Source organism: Festucalex cinctus, chromosome 15 (assembly GCF_051991245.1).
Source record: "Festucalex cinctus isolate MCC-2025b chromosome 15, RoL_Fcin_1.0, whole genome shotgun sequence".
Classification (NCBI taxonomy): Eukaryota; Metazoa; Chordata; class Actinopteri; order Syngnathiformes; family Syngnathidae; genus Festucalex; species Festucalex cinctus.
The window spans coordinates 10981000-10998694 of record NC_135425.1 but is presented as its reverse complement, the minus strand read 5'-3'; the positions used below and the strand labels follow the sequence as shown (position 1 = coordinate 10998694).

General features: G+C 47.4%; 2 protein-coding genes across 2 annotated transcripts; one reads left to right on the top strand and one right to left on the bottom strand.

The window, feature by feature from the left end:
• Positions 1-1183: 1183 nt before the first annotated feature.
• Positions 1184-10297, top strand: LOC144002741 (uncharacterized). Its single transcript, XM_077498217.1, has 3 exons — positions 1184-1220; positions 1437-1790; positions 9494-10297. The coding sequence occupies exons 2-3, from the start codon at positions 1525-1527 to the stop codon at positions 9918-9920; spliced, it is 693 nt and encodes a 230-aa protein (XP_077354343.1). The 5' UTR covers positions 1184-1220; positions 1437-1524; the 3' UTR covers positions 9921-10297.
• A 5512-nt stretch (positions 10298-15809) lies between these two features.
• Positions 15810-17296, bottom strand: htr1ab (5-hydroxytryptamine (serotonin) receptor 1A b). The gene has a single exon (XM_077498216.1). It carries the CDS (start codon positions 17222-17224, stop codon positions 15971-15973), a length of 1254 nt encoding a protein of 417 aa, XP_077354342.1. The 5' UTR covers positions 17225-17296; the 3' UTR covers positions 15810-15970.
• Positions 17297-17695: the final 399 nt, after the last annotated feature.

Below are 17695 nucleotides of genomic sequence, written 5' to 3'. Positions count from 1 at the left end.
AGCTAAGAGTTGCTCCCTTTTGGTTTGGCCCGGAATCAAAACATATTAGACCGATAAATGAAAGCTGGACTTGTATTGAAGCAAGCCTTTTTAGTGCCAGTGTGTCATTTATTTGTTCCCCCGAATACTGGCTAAATCAGATAGTCGCAAACCTTTCACAGCGCCTGCCATCCGTCTGCATCTGTTGACCTACACCAGCATTGGCACGGTTACTGTGGGCTTTGGTGGCACAGACGCAGATGTTTACTTCCTCTTTGAAAGAACATATGTTTAGTTTTGGTCTTTTGTCCAGATAAAGCAGCATCGCAAAGGGTCAGACTCTTAGTTGGATCTGCGCATCTGGCATGCTGATTCAAATTCTACATGTGGATTTATCTTACAGCACTGATGGAAATCGACCCGTCTCAAAAAATTCTTAATATGTTTTATGCAGCCCCTATTACTATTACATTAGTGGAAAATGAGTTGAGCAGCAAAATCCAGCAGTTTTTATCAACATCCAAAGGCGGACATCACAATTCCTCAGGTCTCAGGTAACAACCAATGAAAGCTCAGCTTCAGAAAACAGGTGAGCTGTGATTGGTCATTGCCTGAGCCTTGAACAACTGTGATGTCATCTTCAGTCGACAGCAAGTGGCAAAATGGCCGCCCCCTGAGATGGATAAAAACGGCTGGATTTTGCTTCATAACTCATATTCCACAAATGTAACATCAATCAGAATGTCAAGTTTAGACTAGTGAGGTCACATATAAAATATTATTGTCAATAAATGGTTAAAGGGGCTGTCTGCCGGATTCACTCATGAAAATGCACTTTTTAAATACAGGATGTACACACTTTAACTTTCTCTCAGTCTACACATCTGTGTTTATGTTAATCTTTGGTGGTGATTTCGGTGGTGATTTTCCTGAGTGAATCCGGCAAACTGCGCCTTTAAGGTTGACTTCCCCTTTAAGGATACTTACGCGTAATGGCATGTTATTCTCTACATGATTTAGACGTGTATTAATCCCCACAGCATTAAAAAAAAAAAAAAAAAAAAGACATCCATGACTAGTTTCCTGTAACCATGGCGATAGGAAGTCATCACAGCGCTCCGTTAAGGAAGTGCACTGTTTCCTGTTGTTTTTACTAGCTTCCCTCCAATTGTACATGCCTGGAATTCTGCATTCAGTCCTGGAAAGCTCACAACCACAAAGGCCGTGTGTTCCTGTTCAGGGTAATTTGTGTTTTTGTACATTTTTCTGACAGTTTTTCTGAATGATTATCCTAATATATTTAAACATATCAACATAGGTGCAAAGGCATCTATAAAAATATCTAAAATGTTTATGGTTCAGACATGATTTAAAAAAAAAAACGGCATTGTTTAATCATTGCAACCTATGTGCATCCCTATTTTATATTGTAGACATTTTTGCATATCATTTTACAGGCCATTTGAAGCTAACCATCGCAGGCACCATGGTTTATATCCGAGTGTCACTCCAGTCCCTTGACTGTTTTGCTCAACCGTGCTAGTGATGAAGGTTCGAGCTGTGGTCGCCAACAGCACTTCTCCCAAGATCGTTCCCCATTCTGAGACAGCTGTGCTGACCACCAGCCAGCCAGCCCAAGTCCAAGCAGTTGATGAGATGGAGACAGCACAGCCCCCCAGGACCTGTGGCTCATCAGAAACAGCTGGGAAATCTTGCTGGAGTTTGGATGCCAGAGTGGTGATGCTTCTGGTGACTCTAGCTGGAGCTGTCATCTTATTGCTTCTGTACAGACTCTTACAAACACGACACAGGTGTGTAGAAAACGTTTACTGCCAAATGTACATTTCTGCTTTTGGCTGTCAGTTACATGCAAGAACTGTAATATCCATCCATTTTCTATACCTCTTGTTAATGGTCCTGGGGTCTCCAGTCAATCAAAGTGCACATATTAGCTCGTTTTTTTGTGGTGTTGGAGGGCAAATCCAACAAACATATTTCAAAGAAACAAAATAAAACTGGGAATAACTCATGACAAAAAGAACATTAAAAAAAAGAAGTCATGAGTCGGGGAAACGTGTCTGACGATGACAGAAAGAGAAGAAAAGAACTGACAGAAGTCAAAGACACCAGAAAACTAAATACAAGCAGACTTAGACGACTGGCAGAGGAAGCTGATTGGTAGACACAATGGACTGGGCTGACGAGAGCAGGTGGCAACAAAAACCCAAACGAGTAAGAGGGTTCTGAACTCTGAACTGCTTGATTAAGCTTGAATCAATCAATCGAGCTTTATATATTTTTGTGCTTTTATTATTTTATTTTATTTATTTTTGTATAGATTTCACTTTTCATACAAACAAATGCAACTAAAAGCACTTTTCATTAGTTAAAATTAGTCATTTTAAAATAAGTGTAACATGGTCCCAGCTTCCAGTCTTACTCAGGACATGTGTTGCTGAATTCTATAGTAGTTTTAGTCATGAAATACTCTTTTTAGGAAGACCATGCAGACAGCAAGGCATCACAGTTATCAATTCGGTTAGTGATAACAACATGCGTTATGTATATATTTCACCTCAAGTGAAGGATATATAGACAGTATTCATATTTTAGTTAAACATTTCTCTCATTAGACCTCATGACTGATGAATAAAACTCGAGGCCTGTCCTGGTTAAAATGGAGAAATTTCTCTGCCATTCAGGATTTGATGTCCAGGGTACAGTTAAAACGAGCATCCTTTGGACTGACTTGGGAGACAGCTGTAGAACTGTGTATCATCAGCATAGCTGTGGAAATTCAACCTGTGCCTTCTAATCATAGCGCCAAGAGGGAACTTATATTAAACAATAAAGGACCTAAAATTGAACCTTGAGGCACACCACTTGTTATTTTATAGACTTTTGTGGAGCATGTATCTAAACTTAGGATAAAACGTCTATCAAGTGAGTTAGGATAAAAACTATTTGTGTACAATACCAGAGTAGACAGTATTCATACTTCAGTTAAACGTTTCTCTCATTGGACCTCAGGACTGATGAATAATAGATATATTAGTCTGTTTATAAGAATGGTGTGGTCTACTATATCAACCAGTGCTTTGATCCGAAGTCCCAACACTGCCAATTTATTACGATCAAGATTACTTGTAAAATTGTTTAAAATGTTGACAATAGCAAACTGTGTGCTATGGTTTGATGTAAAACCGGACTGACACTTTTTTACAAATATTACATCTGGCTAAAAAGGCATTGAGTAGATTAAAAATTAGTTTTTGTAAAATGTTGCTTTTAAAATGGTAAGTTTGGCACTTGTCGATAGTTAACAAGATTGTTAACAGCGCACTGCTGTTAAATAGCAGCAGGGAAGGTGCCCGCCTGTACACAGCAATTTATATACGTTTAAAAGCTCTTCTCGAAACAGTCCATAAAGTGTTGTAAAAAGTGGTACTAGCATCCAGAAGACAAGTGGTGGGACTCCCTCAGCATTTAGCAGGGCAAAACTGTCCACTGTTCCTCAGCTAAAGATAAGCACTTCGATAGGATCAGTTATCCTGTTGCAGCAAGATACATTTTTGCATCTGATGGTGTCAATTTCTCCTCTGAAGTGGGCTGCAAATTCCTCACAGGGAGCATTTGTTGGGGTTAAAGGAAGCTGCTAAGATCAGGGTTAAAAATCTGGTTAACAGTACAAAATAAAAATAAAAATATTCTTGTGATCCTTTATTAATATGGAGAAGTATGCATTTCTTGAGCTTCTCACAGCACTGTTGTAAAAGATTATTCTGGTTGGTTTTTATCTTTTTCCCCATCTTTGTTTTGTTGCCCTGAAACTCATCTCCTTATTCCTTTATTTCAACCATCCTCCTTATGAGGGAATTTTTTTGTATTGATAACTTTTAATATTTTGTGGTGCCACCAGTCCAGACTTGCCCGGAGTCTGTCGTTAAAAATCATCGGCCAAAAAAACCCACAGGAGGCAGCTAAAATGTTTATTAAAGTAGTTTGCAGCCCCTTCAGACATGAGATAGCGCCTGGTCAAAGTTTGCAAATGAACAATATGGGACATGTACGTTAAAAGTCCATAAGTGATGATCAAGTCCGGTTTGTGTCCTATAGTGTGAGTTGGCTGCCTGACATGTTGGATAAAATCTAAAATAATAAATGTCATTTGGGACTGATTCTTAGATGTTTTCCACGTGTAAATTAAAATCACCAGTTTAAAGGATCTTATCATACTTGTTAATGACTGCAACAACAAAAAAACAACATATATATGATTAAAGATTAGTGCACTGTTGCAAGAATTGGAAAAGATGATGGCATGCTGGACGCTAGTAGCTCGTATCAAGCTAAATTGTGACTAAAAAAATGAAGCTCAAATTGAATACACAACGAATATTGGTGTCATAATCGTGACATTACGATCACGCAGGTGGCATTACAATCTGGGTGCAATGTGTCCAAACAAATACCACAACTAATGAGGTTCTGTTTTCGCCATCTGTTGACATTACTGTCCACATTTTTATTTTTTTACATCTTTCAACATTATGCAACTGTCAACTATTTATTTATATAGCAATTTTAAAACAACCTGTCAGGACTCAAAAGTGTGGTGGTGGACCCAAATGCAGGAGGCGGACAAGTCAGGGAGGCAGAGGTGCGAAAATGGAGTAAATTTAATCAAACAAAACTAAAGTTGCAAACAGGGCTTGGTAACAAAGAATAACAAAATACCGAAGGGAAAAACAATACACGAGCAGACTTAACTATGGGAGCACGGACGTGGGGCAACAAGAACAATGAACCGACAAGAACTGAAGCGAAAACCGAAAACTAAGTACACACACTAATTGAGCACGATGAGACACAGCTGGGCAAGACACAAGTGGACGGGGATGCTGATTGGTTGACACATGAGGAAGGGCAGGCAAACACAGGTGGACATCAGTGAGGCTTAACGAGACTATGGAAGACAAGAAAAACAGAACATAAACATGACAAACTCAAAACCCAACAAAAACAAAGCAAAACGCACCCCAAACAGAACCCAAACATGACAGTACCCCCCCTTCAAGGGACAGCTCCCAGATGTCCCTAAGGTACATAAATAAAAACAGGCGAGAGGGTGCACGGCCCACTATCAAGGGCAGTCCAAAGTACAAAACAAAATTTCAACACTAGAGTTGGCCAGACAAAGAGTGCCCAGAGGAGCCAGTCTGGTGGGCGTCCCGGACGCCAGACAAGAAGGACCCGGCGGGGCCGGTCAGGAGGGCGTCCCTGACGCCCGACGAGGAGGGCCCGGCGGGGCCGGTCAGGAGGGCGTCCTCGACGCCCGACGAGGAGGGCCCGGCGGGGCCGGTCAGGAGGGCGTCCTCGACGCCCGACGAGGAGGACCCGGCGGGGCCGGTCAGGAGGGCGTCCCCGACGCCCGACGAGGAGGGCCCGGCGGGGCCGGTCAGGAGGGCGTCCCCGACGCCCGACGAGGAGGGCCCGGCGGGGCCGGTCAGGAGGGCGTCCCCGACGCCCGACGAGGAGGGCCCGTCGGGGCCGGTCAGGAGGGCGTCCCCGACGCCCGACGAGGAGGGCCCGGCGGGGCCGGTCAGGAGGGCGTCCCTGACGCCCAACGAGTAGCAGAGGTGGCGGCGGGATGGTCGCCGCCAGACGAGGAGCTGGAGGCGACGGCCTCAAGTCGTGCGCCGCCAGAGTTGACGCTGGCGGAGGCGGCCGCTGGCCGGGCGCCGCCGGAACTGGTGCATGCGAAGGCGGCCGCTGGCCGGGCGCCGCCGGAACTGGCGCAGACGATGGCGGCCGCTGGCCGGGCGCGGCCGGAACTGGCGCAGGCGATTGCGGCCGCTGGCCGGGCGCCGCCGGAACTGGCGCAGGCGATGGCGGCCGCTGGCCGGGCGCCGCCGGAACTGGTTAAGGCGATGGCGGCCGCTGGCCGGGCGCCGCCGGAACTGGTGCAGGCGATGGCGGCCGCTGGCCGGGCGCCGCCGGAACTGGTGCAGGCGATGGCGGCCGCTGGCCGGGCGCCGCCGGAACTGGTGCAGGCGATGGCGGCCGCTGGCCGGGCGCCGCCGGAACTGGTGCAGGCGATGGCGGCCGCTGGCCGGGCGCCGCCGGAACTGGTGCAGGCGATGGCGGCCGCTGGCCGGGCGCCGCCGGAACTGGTGAAGGCGATGGCGGCCGCTGGCCGGGCGCCGCCGGAACTGGTGCAGGCGATGGCGGCCGCTGGCCGGGCGCCGCCGGAACTGGTGCAGGCGATGGCGGCCGCTGGCCGTGCGCCGCCGGAACTGGTGCAGGCGATGGCGGCCGCTGGCCGTGCGCCGCCGGAACTGGTGCAGGCGATGGCGGCCGCTGGCCGGGCGCCGCCGGAACTGGTGCAGGCGATGGCGGCCGCTGGCCGGGCGCCGCCGGAACTGGTGCAGGCGATGGCGGCCGCTGGCCGGGCGCCGCCGGAACTGGTGCAGGCGATGGCGGCCGCTGGCCGGGCGCCGCCGGAACTGGTGCAGGCGAAGGCGGCCGCTGGCCGGGCGCCGCCGGAACTGGTGCAGGCGAAGGCGGCCGCTGGCCGGGCGCCGCCGGAACTGGTGCAGGCGAAGGCGGCCGCTGGCCGGGCGCCGCCGGAACTGGTGCAGGCGAAGGCGGCCGCTGGCCGGGCACCGCCGGAACTGGTGCAGGAGAAGGCGGCCGCTGGCCGGGCGCCGCCGGAACTGGTGCAGGAGAAGGCGGCCGCTGGCCGGGCGCCGCCGGAACTGGTGCAGGAGAAGGCGGCCGCTGGCCGGGCGCCGCCGGAACTAGTGCAGGAGAAGGCGGCCGCTGGCCGGGCGCCGCCGGAACTGGTGCAAGCGAAGGCGGCCGCTGGCCAGGCGCCGCCGGTCGAGGAGCAGGAGGCGGCGGCTGCAATCCATGCGCCGCCGGACGAGGAACAGGAGGCGGCGGCCGCAATCCATGCGCCGCCGGACGAGGAACAGGAGGCGGCGGCCGCATTCCATGCGCCGCCTGACGAGGAACAGGAGGCGGCGGCCGCAATCCATGCGCCGCCTGACGAGGAACAGGAGGCGGCGGCCGCAATCCAATGCGCCGCCTGACGAGGAACAGGAGGCGGCGGCCGCAATCCATGCGCCGCCGGACGAGGAACATGAGGCGGCGGCCGCAATCCATGCGCCGCCGGACGAGGAACAGGGGGCGGCGGCCGCATTCCGTGCGCCGCCGGACGAGGAACAGGGGGTGGCGGCCGCATTCCGTGCGCCGCCTGACGAGGAACAGGAGGTGGCGGCCGCAATCCATGCGCCGCCTGACGAGGAACAGGAGGTGGCGGCCGCAATCCATGCGCCGCCTGACGAGGAACAGGAGGCGGCGGCCGCAATCCATGCGCCGCCGGACGAGGAACATGAGGCGGCGGCCGCAATCCATGCGCCGCCGGACGAGGAACAGGGGGCGGCGGCCGCATTCCGTGCGCCGCCGGACGAGGAACAGGGGGTGGCGGCCGCATTCCGTGCGCCGCCGGACGAGGAACAGGGGGTGGCGGCCGCATTCCGTGCGCCGCCTGACGAGGAACAGGAGGTGGCGGCCGCATTCCGTGCGCCGCCTGACGAGGAACAGGAGGTGGCGGCCGCATTCCATGCGCCGCCTGACGAGGAACAGGAGGTGGCGGCCGCATTCCATGCGCCGCCTGACGAGGAACAGGAGGTGGCGGCCCAGGCGAAGCGGCCAGGGGCTGCGGCGGCAGCGGCACAGGCGAAGCGGCCAGGGGCTGCGGCAGCAGCGGCACAGGCGAAGCGGCCAGGGGCTGCGGCGGCAGCGGCACGGGCGAAGCGGCCAGGGGCTGCGGCGGTAGCGGCACGGGCGAAGCGGCCAGGGGCTGCGGCGGCAGCGGCACAGGCTGCGGCTTGGGTCGCCTCTGCCTCCTCCTCTGTCTGCGGGAAGCTGGGGCTGTAGTCACACCAGCCTGTTGACCAAGGGACCGGGGAACTCGAGACACACCAGGGACTAAGTTAAGGGGTGCATCAACAGACGAAACAAGACTAGGAAGGGGTGTAAGTGACTTTGACCGGGGTGCCTGGGACAACGAGGAACAAGGTGATGCGGAAACAGGTTCTACTGGACTTGACGGGGAACGTGCAAACAAAAAACTATAAAAGCTTTCACTCGCACTCAAACCAAACTTGGTGTGCTCACTCACTTCACATTCATCCTCTAAGTCAGAATAAAAATCAAACTCGGGAACGTGGTCAACAAAAACGTGGGGTGACAAAATTGTGTCATAAGGAAGTGCACTGGGGGAACTACTAGGTGAACAAAGACTGGTGCCCAAATCAGAATAGTTTAACTCGGTGTCTGTGAGCTCAAAATCAGAATCACTTAAATAACTGTACAGGGAATCACAAGGAGGTGAACTGGGTAAATATGCTTTAACGGGTGAGGAGGACACGGAGACACAAGAACCAGAAAAGAAAGCTGAACCTACACAGAGGGAACGGGGTTGGTCAACAGGCTGATGGCGTCTGGGAGCTGGCCGACGTCGTGCCGGTCGGCACCGGCTCCCTGCTGGGTCCTTTCGTGGTCGGTTCATTCTGTCCGGACTCAAAAGTGTGGTGGTGGACCCAAATGCAGGAGGCGGACAAGTCAGGGAGGCAGAGGTGCGAAAATGGAGTAAATTTAATCAAACAAAACTAAAGTTGCAAACAGGGCTTGGTAACAAAGAATAACAAAATACCGAAGGGAAAAACAATACACGAGCAGACTTAACTATGGGAGCACGGACGTGGGGCAACAAGAACAATGAACCGACAAGAACTGAAGCGAAAACCGAAAACTAAGTACACACACTAATTGAGCACGATGAGACACAGCTGGGCAAGACACAAGTGGACGGGGATGCTGATTGGTTGACACATGAGGAAGGGCAGGCAAACACAGGTGGACATCAGTGAGGCTTAACGAGACTATGGAAGACAAGAAAAACAGAACATAAACATGACAAACTCAAAACCCAACAAAAACAAAGCAAAACGCACCCCAAACAGAACCCAAACATGACACAACCACAGCTGAAACAAAGTGCTCATGAGTAAAAATCAAACACAAAACAACTTTAAAAAAAAAACATGAATAAAATAAATAAAATAAAAACTAATAAGATACTAAAACAAGGGTATCTTATGAGAGTCTCGTGCTGTGTTGAAAGCCAAGGAATAAACATTTTAGGCAAGTTTTAAAAATGTACAGTGAAGTTGCTTTAATGTATACTAGAAGGTCATTCCATAGTTTGGTACCAGCAACAGAAAAGTTAGACTTACGGTCCTGAAGGAGCAGCTGACCAGCTGACCTGAGGTGATCCGTGCTAGCTAAGATTTCTTCGCTAGCTAGTAGCACTGTATTGTCAAACCACAGATCTATCTTTGTAGAGTTAGTAGTATTTCGTATATAATTCCTGTGTTGCTTTGCTTAATTAGACTATGCCGGTGTATTTGTGAGTGGTGATTTTGACTTTTGTGGTGTTCCACAGGCTGAGAAAGGCGAGTGCAAGACATGCTCTGGAGTATTACAGCTTCTACCACACAGCCACCTACACATTCAAACACCCATCAACATATGAGAAGCTGCCGAATGGCAACGTCCCGCACACCGTTCCACCTTTGCCGACTGTTGCCATAGCAACACCGGTTGCCACCACCCCGCTGCCACCTATTCCAGTACCCCTTCCGGCCTCTACGCCACTCCCCCCGGCACCTGTCGGCCCTGCAATACCTTCACTCCAGATGACGCCGCCTCTTCTGCCCGTGATCCCTACCGCCGCGCCAAGCCCCCACCTGTCATGGGGTGCCTGCTCAGACGTCGATGTGTACTCCCGCATTGGAGCTTACAGGCCCTCCAGGCTCTCTAGCCTATCTAGCCATTCAAAGGTCATTCTTTTTGAACACTCGTCTCTCTGACTTGAATGTACTGCTTATCATGAAGTGTGATTTCCGTCTTCTTTCTCTTCATATTACTTGATTCTTCAAATAATGATCTTTACAATATTAATGTCTCTGAATTTTAATGTTATACTTGTGCATTACTTTTGTGTCACCTTCGCAAAAGCAACTTGATGATGACTTGATATTCAAAAATATGACATTTAACAAAAATAAAGTTAGTGCTGGTAAAAGACAAAAATAGAGCTCCTGCATAATAACAGACCATTGGTTTACTTTCCATGAGTACTTTTCCACAAAATTAAACAGTTTTCCTTCACAGCCACATATTAGAGTAAAACTAAAAAGTGAATTGGTGGATGATGGATGGAGACACAACACAGGTTATTCCTTTTCAAACTTCACAGTGGACTCATTTGTGCATGTATGCGTGGCTTTTTGTGTAAATACTAGTTCGGGTGCAGAAATTAAATGTGTCTTCTACAAGTTAACCTTTGCCAACTCACCTGCTTGCCATTGTTTTCTGTTGAATGTAACTCAAACTGAAAAATGTACCTCTGTGAGCCTACAGCGTATGTTATGTTGGATGCTGTTTGCTGTCAAACCAGCCTCACCTATTGGCCAATGCTAGCTAATACTGCGCTAGCAAGACGCTAACTTACAGTAGGCGACTGTATGTAAAATAACCCAATATTTACCGTTATTAGAGAATGTTAAGCATCTCCCTTAGTTGGTTCCATGCGCCATAGTTAGTTGCTTTTTTTATATTCATATCTTGTGGATATTGATGTGCACATATTACAAACCTAGTTAATTCTGTTAAAATGGAAATCAACCTTAAACATTTCTTGAAAATAATATGTTATATGTGACCTCACTCGTCTAAACATGGCATTCTGATTAATGTTACATTTGTGGATTATGAATGTGAAGCAAAATCCAGCCGTTTTTATCCATTTTAGGTTGCAGCCAATTTGCCACTTGCTGTCGACTGAAGATGACATCAATGTTGCTCAGGGCAACAACCAATCAGGGCTCACCTGTTTTCTGAAGCTGAGCTGTGATTGGTTGTTGCAAGTGGCAAAAAGGCCGCCTCCTGAAATGGATAAAAACGGCTGGATTTTGCTGCTTAACTCACAATGCTCTGAGGACTCGGGTTCGAGTCCAGGCTCCGGCCTTCCTTGGTGGAGTTTGCATGTTCTCCCTGTGCCTGCGTGGGTCTTCTCCGGGTACTCCGGTCTCCTCCCACATTCCAAAGACATGCAAGGCAGGTTAATTGGGCACCCCGAATTGTCCATAAGTATGTTTGTGAGTGGTTGTTCGTCTCTGTGTGCCCTGGATTAGCTGGCAACCAGTTCACGGTGTACCCCGCCTACTGCCCAGAGCCAGCTGAGATAGGCTCCAGCATCCCCCACGACCCTTGCGAGGACCACGTCATTTTATGTGGCCGCAAAAGCAATTTATTTATTTCACTTAATCGGCTAAAATATGAAAATTGCAATTTGTCATCACTTTTAAAAATGTTGAGATACTGTTTACATGTTGTACAAACACGACAGCCAGGACAGAAGGAGTAAAAGAAAGTGGTCGGAATTGAAAGTGGCTGCCCCACCCCTCCCCCAAATTAAAAAAAATAAATAAAAAAAATATTGCGACCCATCAACGGTGTTTCTGCTCCTATTGTGAGCCACATACACACACACAAAGTGACACAAGTCATGCAAATGTTGCTGCCCTGAAAAAGATTGACAAGTTGTGATTGCACAAGGTAATTAACTGACAATGTGCATTTTGTGCACAACACATGATTTATGATTTATTTACTTTGAAGGCCACGCTTCTCAGAAAGCCTTCTTTACTTCTCTCATTTCCAAACGTCATGTGGAGAAAGCAAATAGTAATTGTTGTTATTGCCCGCCAAGTTGTCTCCTCTGCAGGAGACCACAACAACCCTTTCAAACTCTGGCATGCAAATGTGCAATTAGCGTTGATCACTTTGTTTGTCAGTCTACCGAAAAGTTCAAGACAGAGAAGAACAAAGAAACCACATTTGAATGTGTCAACAAGAATAGTTGGAAGGGATGATAAACATTAAACACGTCCCGGTGAGTTAAAGCAAACACATAGTCATTGACTGGAATTATAACAAAACCTGATAAACATAAAATAGCCATTATTAAAAGAAGACCACACACTACAGACTTATGTTTGCTTCACACTACTTAAGGTCAATCTAGAGTCAGGCATCCTAATTTAAGAAGGACAGTCCTAATTTACAGTGATATGTCCTGCGCCCTGCAAAACACTAAGCAGGACCCTGGTTTGTCCTCCTTTTGAAAGAAAATTAGCCACGGTTGAGTTTATGTGACTGAACATCAGCCCCACCCCACGTTTGTCACAACTGGTTTGTGATTGGCCAAGACTGGCTTCAGTTAAAAAATCTCGTATATCATTGGTTCAAAAAATGTAAACAAAGCACCACGTTTGGCTATCTGACTACATCATATCCTCGCTAAGCGAAAAGGCAACGCTAGCTAAAATGCCAAAACGCTAAACATTTTTTAAAGATCCCCTGTTATGAGCTTTGCAGCAATTACACCAATCATCCTCTGGACGCCCTAATACTGTACCAAAAGAAATGTTCACGAAATTGTACCTTGTTGTAGAGTTGCAGTCTCCACTAGGAAGCTCTACTGTTAGCCTAGCATCAAACGAGCGGATTTTGGCGGGAGTGGCCAAGGCTTACCAGACTTCCATGTGTTTTTGACTACAAATTGAGTTGGGTTTGGACAAGTCTCATCTTTTCCGTGTGCTCCTGTTTACGTCTGCACCTGAAGGAATATCGGCGCATGCTTTTGCATGCTTTAGTTTCAATAGTTGGTACCGATCCCGGGGTAAGTGAAAGATGTTCTGCTAATCCACGTTTGTATTGTCCCAAATTCCTGAAGCAATCGTCAGTAAAATGTTTGCCACAAACTGACAGGGCTACTAACTCGCCTCACGATGCACATTTTCCGGGTACAGCTGCTGGGATTGACACCCCCCGTACCGGTCGAACCACAAGTCCTACGGGGAAAACCGGCTTGACCTCGGCTTTCCAACGGTGTCGGTGCCGGCCCTCCACGACCATCCAGGCCGGAGATACGGGGCCGCGAAATCGGCCACCCCACCCGCAGGAATTAACTCACACGTTTTGGGAGTTGCTTGGGCATATTTAATGCAAAAATAAAGTCCAACCACAAGCCTTTCTGTGGCAGAAGAAATTTTTTTTTTTGTCCTCTGTACAATCTGGTTAAGAGCAGTTCCTATGGGGTTGTTTTGCTGCCATGCTTCTCTCCTGCTGCTGCTGCTGTTTGTTCGTGGGTTGGAAATCTCCGGCGGAGGGAGGGGTTGAAAATTGTTAGGGTGGAGTTCGCACTGAGCTAGTGATGTGTAAAACCGAAAAAGGTGGGGTTAGTCACGTGTTAAACCGAACTGCTGAAACAGCCCATTTGAGGGTGCTGTTTGAGCTAATTTGATACAAACGCCCATAAGAAAGGGAAACAAAGTCAGGCTATGGTAAGGCATATTTTTGATCAAAACCCCCCCAAAAGAGAACATTTCATATGAGGGGACCTTTAACATTGAATGGATGAAAGAGCACAATTTCTGCACGCTTTGCCATTGTGATGTGGACGTGAGCAGTTAGGGCAAAGCAGTCATAAGATGGCACACAGGCACGGAAAAGCATAAAAGGACGAGGCGAGCAGCATTTTGCTTTTCAAAATATTTTATGTTTTGTGACACATTGCACTGTTACGGAAGCATGTCACTGCTTAGTGGTTTAAAAACATGGTAATGTAAACTACCGTATTTTCCGCACTATAAAGGCGCACCTAAAAGCCTTCAATTTTTTCAAAAGATTAACCATGCGCCAAGTCTCGCTGTCAAGACGCTATCGGTGACCCTGTACGATCGATGACACGCATGCGCAGAAGATCCCGCCATCTTGGATTGCTAGCTAATACTAATACTTTACCTGAGAGAAAATAATAAAACAGCTGTTTATTCATTTTGGGAGTGAATGGAGTTGTCAGAAAGCTGGTTTGTAATCTATTAATAAAGTTTGACTGACCGATCTGACTGTTTTGTTGACAATCCCTTTAGCGCAGCACCATCTAATGGATGCATAACGTAACCCCAGTCTCTACTGTAGCGCCTTATATATGGAAAAAGTTTTAAAATATGTCATTCATCGAAGGTGCGCCTTATAATGCGGTGTTATAGTGAGGAAAATGCGGTACTTCCCTCTTTGTTTTTATCATCAAAAAACTAAGAAATTAAGTCACAGCTCTCGCCACCATAATGTCCAAACTACTCAGTAAACATTCTGTTGTGTATAAAAAAAATGATCCAATGAACAATCATTTGGCTATTTTCGTGAAATGAACTGCTTCACCCATTTCACCTCTAAGCTTGGTAAAACAAAACCATGAACAAACACATCAAAATTGTGACAATCCATTGCTAGGGTGCAGTGCGGTTGTGAAAGGTCATCGCATAATTCCCGTGACAGGATGGTGCTGACGGTGCCTCTGCAGGGCTGGTTTGATTGAACAACACACGAGTCTAATCCATGCTCTTCACCTACTTCAATAGGCAGGATGATTTATACAGACAACTGCTCTTAGCAACAATTACAACATATCTGTCTGACTCCATTAACTGGTCACTGACGAAAAAAAAGAAGAAGTATGGAACCACTGATCTATTGGAGAATGAAAATAGAGTGCAAAAGTATTTAAAATTGTTGCCTTATTACAACAAGGGTTCAACTGTACTTATTTTGTCATGCATGTTTGGTGGTGCTTTGTTTCCATTTTCATCTTAAAATGTATAGGCGAATAGTATCGAAAGTTTCATCATGGGAAAACTTTACAGCAATTCTTTTTTGGAAAGACTCAAAAGATTCAATCTTTCAATACCGTTATGTCATGCTGCTCTGGGTGACAAACAAATAAAAGAATGCAAAAATAATATAAAATAATGTTTCTGTATTGTGTATGATGGCTCCCAGCTGTGGGCCACTCAAACACAGCACCTCAGTATTCCTGTGTTGCACCAGGCCTTTGATCAGGTAATTGCCCCTTCGGCTGCCGGAGTTTGCATCTCCCATATGTTACCACGGCAACCGCCTCTCCAGCATCCTGCCCCCTTTCAAGATATGTTGTTTGTTATGAGACTCAGAGTGGCAGGGGGAAAAGGGCATTGGAGACACACCCTGACCAATGTAATAATAAATGTTTTTTTTTGTTGTTTTTTGTTTTTTTGATGGACTGGTGATGTGCGTGACAAAAAAAAAAAAGTGTAATTTTTTTTTCCTACCGTCCATGCACACATAACACGATCCGACTTCTGTGCCATAAGTCACATAAGTCACTGTCACATCATGTCATATATGTTCAGCCGTTGCATACGTTTGCCCCTCCTAACTGTATTTAAGTATAAAATATGTTTCTAAAACTGCTGTGCTTTTCAACATAAGTACATTTAGCAGGATGTAATCCTTCCATCCAACGTCATATGGGTTTCCACAGGAAAGTTTAAAATAAGAAAGCTTCAGAAATGTACATTAGATCTTATATATAGTATAGTATATAATATATCTTATGTATAGTATAGTATACTTATATATAGTGTTTTATTGTTTTATATATATATATATATATACATTAATTTAACCTGCAATATTAACATAAAGTGATTTTCTCTGGAAAGACAACAATAAATACCACATTATATTTTCTTAATGTCAACTATTTAATTAAAGCACAGATGAACCCAGCAGACATCAACAAGTTTCCATGTGCATATGGTTAGTGTTAGTCTTCATTTCAAATACAAAAATTTCAAATGGTGATCTGATTATTGTTGCTAAACATTACAGAACAAGATGAGGACCATGGAGCTTTATTAACGCACATACCTCATGGTAATATTTAATACTTGGATGGTGTATTTTCTTTTATGATCAGTCGCTTTACAGTCTGTTCAACAGCTCCTGTCAGTTTGGCGAAATGAAAAGGGATTTATGGTCTGCAGAAATGACACTTGATGATTTTCTTAAAAGCCCCCTGAAAGTCTTTGTTGAAGTATGCGTAAATGATGGGATTGAGCAGAGAGTTGGAGTACCCCAGCCAGTTGATCACGTCCTCCAGCCAGCGGGGCATGTAACACGATTCCTGGCAGAAGGGCATGACCAGGGCGACGATAAAGAACGGCAGCCAGCAGAGGATGAAGGTGCCCATGATGATGCCCAGCGTCTTCACCGTTTTGCGCTCCCGAGCCAGGGCGATCTTCCTCTTGGCCTCGGTCGCCTTCTCGTGCCTACTCTCGAACAACGGCACTGTGCTCGGAGTATTGGGGAGCGGGAGGTTGCCTTTGAGGCTGCTGTGAACCTCGATGATCTCCAGAGATTCTCCGTCCTCGGCGTGTCTGACCGCGCCGTTGACGCACGGCGCCTGCCGCGGCTCCACGCTTCTTTTCCAGCTTTTCGCCTGCGCATCTCTCGGTGTCTTTTTGTGGAAGAGCGCGGGGGATACAGCCGAGCAGGAGTCGGCCACTTTCTTTTTTTCGCTTTTACGCACGGTCCTTCTAATGCGGAACCTGGCCGCTTTAAATATCCGCCCGTAGAGAACCAGCATGAGCATGAGCGGAATGTAGAAAGCACCGAACGTGGAGTAAATGGTGTACCAGAGGTCTTGTCTGATCTTACACTGCTTTGGGTTCTTCCTGTCTTCCTCCACGCTGTTCGGCTGGGAGCGCATAATCAACATAGGCGGCACAGAAATGGAGAACCCAACCAGCCAAGTGACGCTGATCAAAACCGCCGCTCTCCGAGGCGTCCTCTTCTTCATGTAGTCTATGGGCTCGGTAATGGCCCAGTATCTGTCCAGTGCGATGGCGCACAGGTGCAATATGGACGAGGTGCAGCATAAAACATCCAAAGAGATGAAGATGTCGCACGGGATCTGTCCCAGAGTCCACCTGTTTAACACCTGGTACAGCGCCGCCATGGGCAGAACCAGCACCGACACCATTAAGTCGGTGACGGCGAGAGAACCGATCAAATAGTTGGCCACGTTCTGCAAAGAGCGCTCCAGGGCGATGGCCGCCACCACGCACGCGTTCCCAAAGATTGCGCACAGGATCAGCGCGCAAAGGAGGAAGGAGGTGAAGATTTGGTAACTCAGCCTCAACTCCTCATCTTCGGCTGCTTTGGTGGTATTGTTTACAGGGAGGTCAAATTGAGACAAGACTGTCGTGTTGTTTGCGTCCTCCATGCCGGTTTTCACACTATTTAGAAATGCTCCTAGTTGGCACAGAGCGCACTGTCCCACTTTGAAGAGCACATCCTCCACTGTTTGAGGCTCTGCAGCTTAGAGAGATGCTGCTTATTTATACCAATGCGTCACTGTGTGTGAGGGTGCATGCAGGGAGGTCGCTTGCACCCCAGAAGTCTATCAGGGCTGCTTTTGCGGATATAATCAAGGAATAGGCTATAATTTGTATGCTTGTTTTAAAAAATAAGGATGTCCACGTTGAATCTCAGAATTCTATTTTTTGTATTTCTTAATTTATGCACCAAAAACAAAAGGCATAGGCAAAACAGATTGGTCAACTACCAAAAAAAAAAAAAAAGTTAAATGTGACCAATCTAGCTGGTAGTTGTGTTCAATAGATCCTTTGGTTAAAACAACCATGACTTAGACTTAGATTTAGACTTAGACTTAGATTTAGACTTGACTTTATTG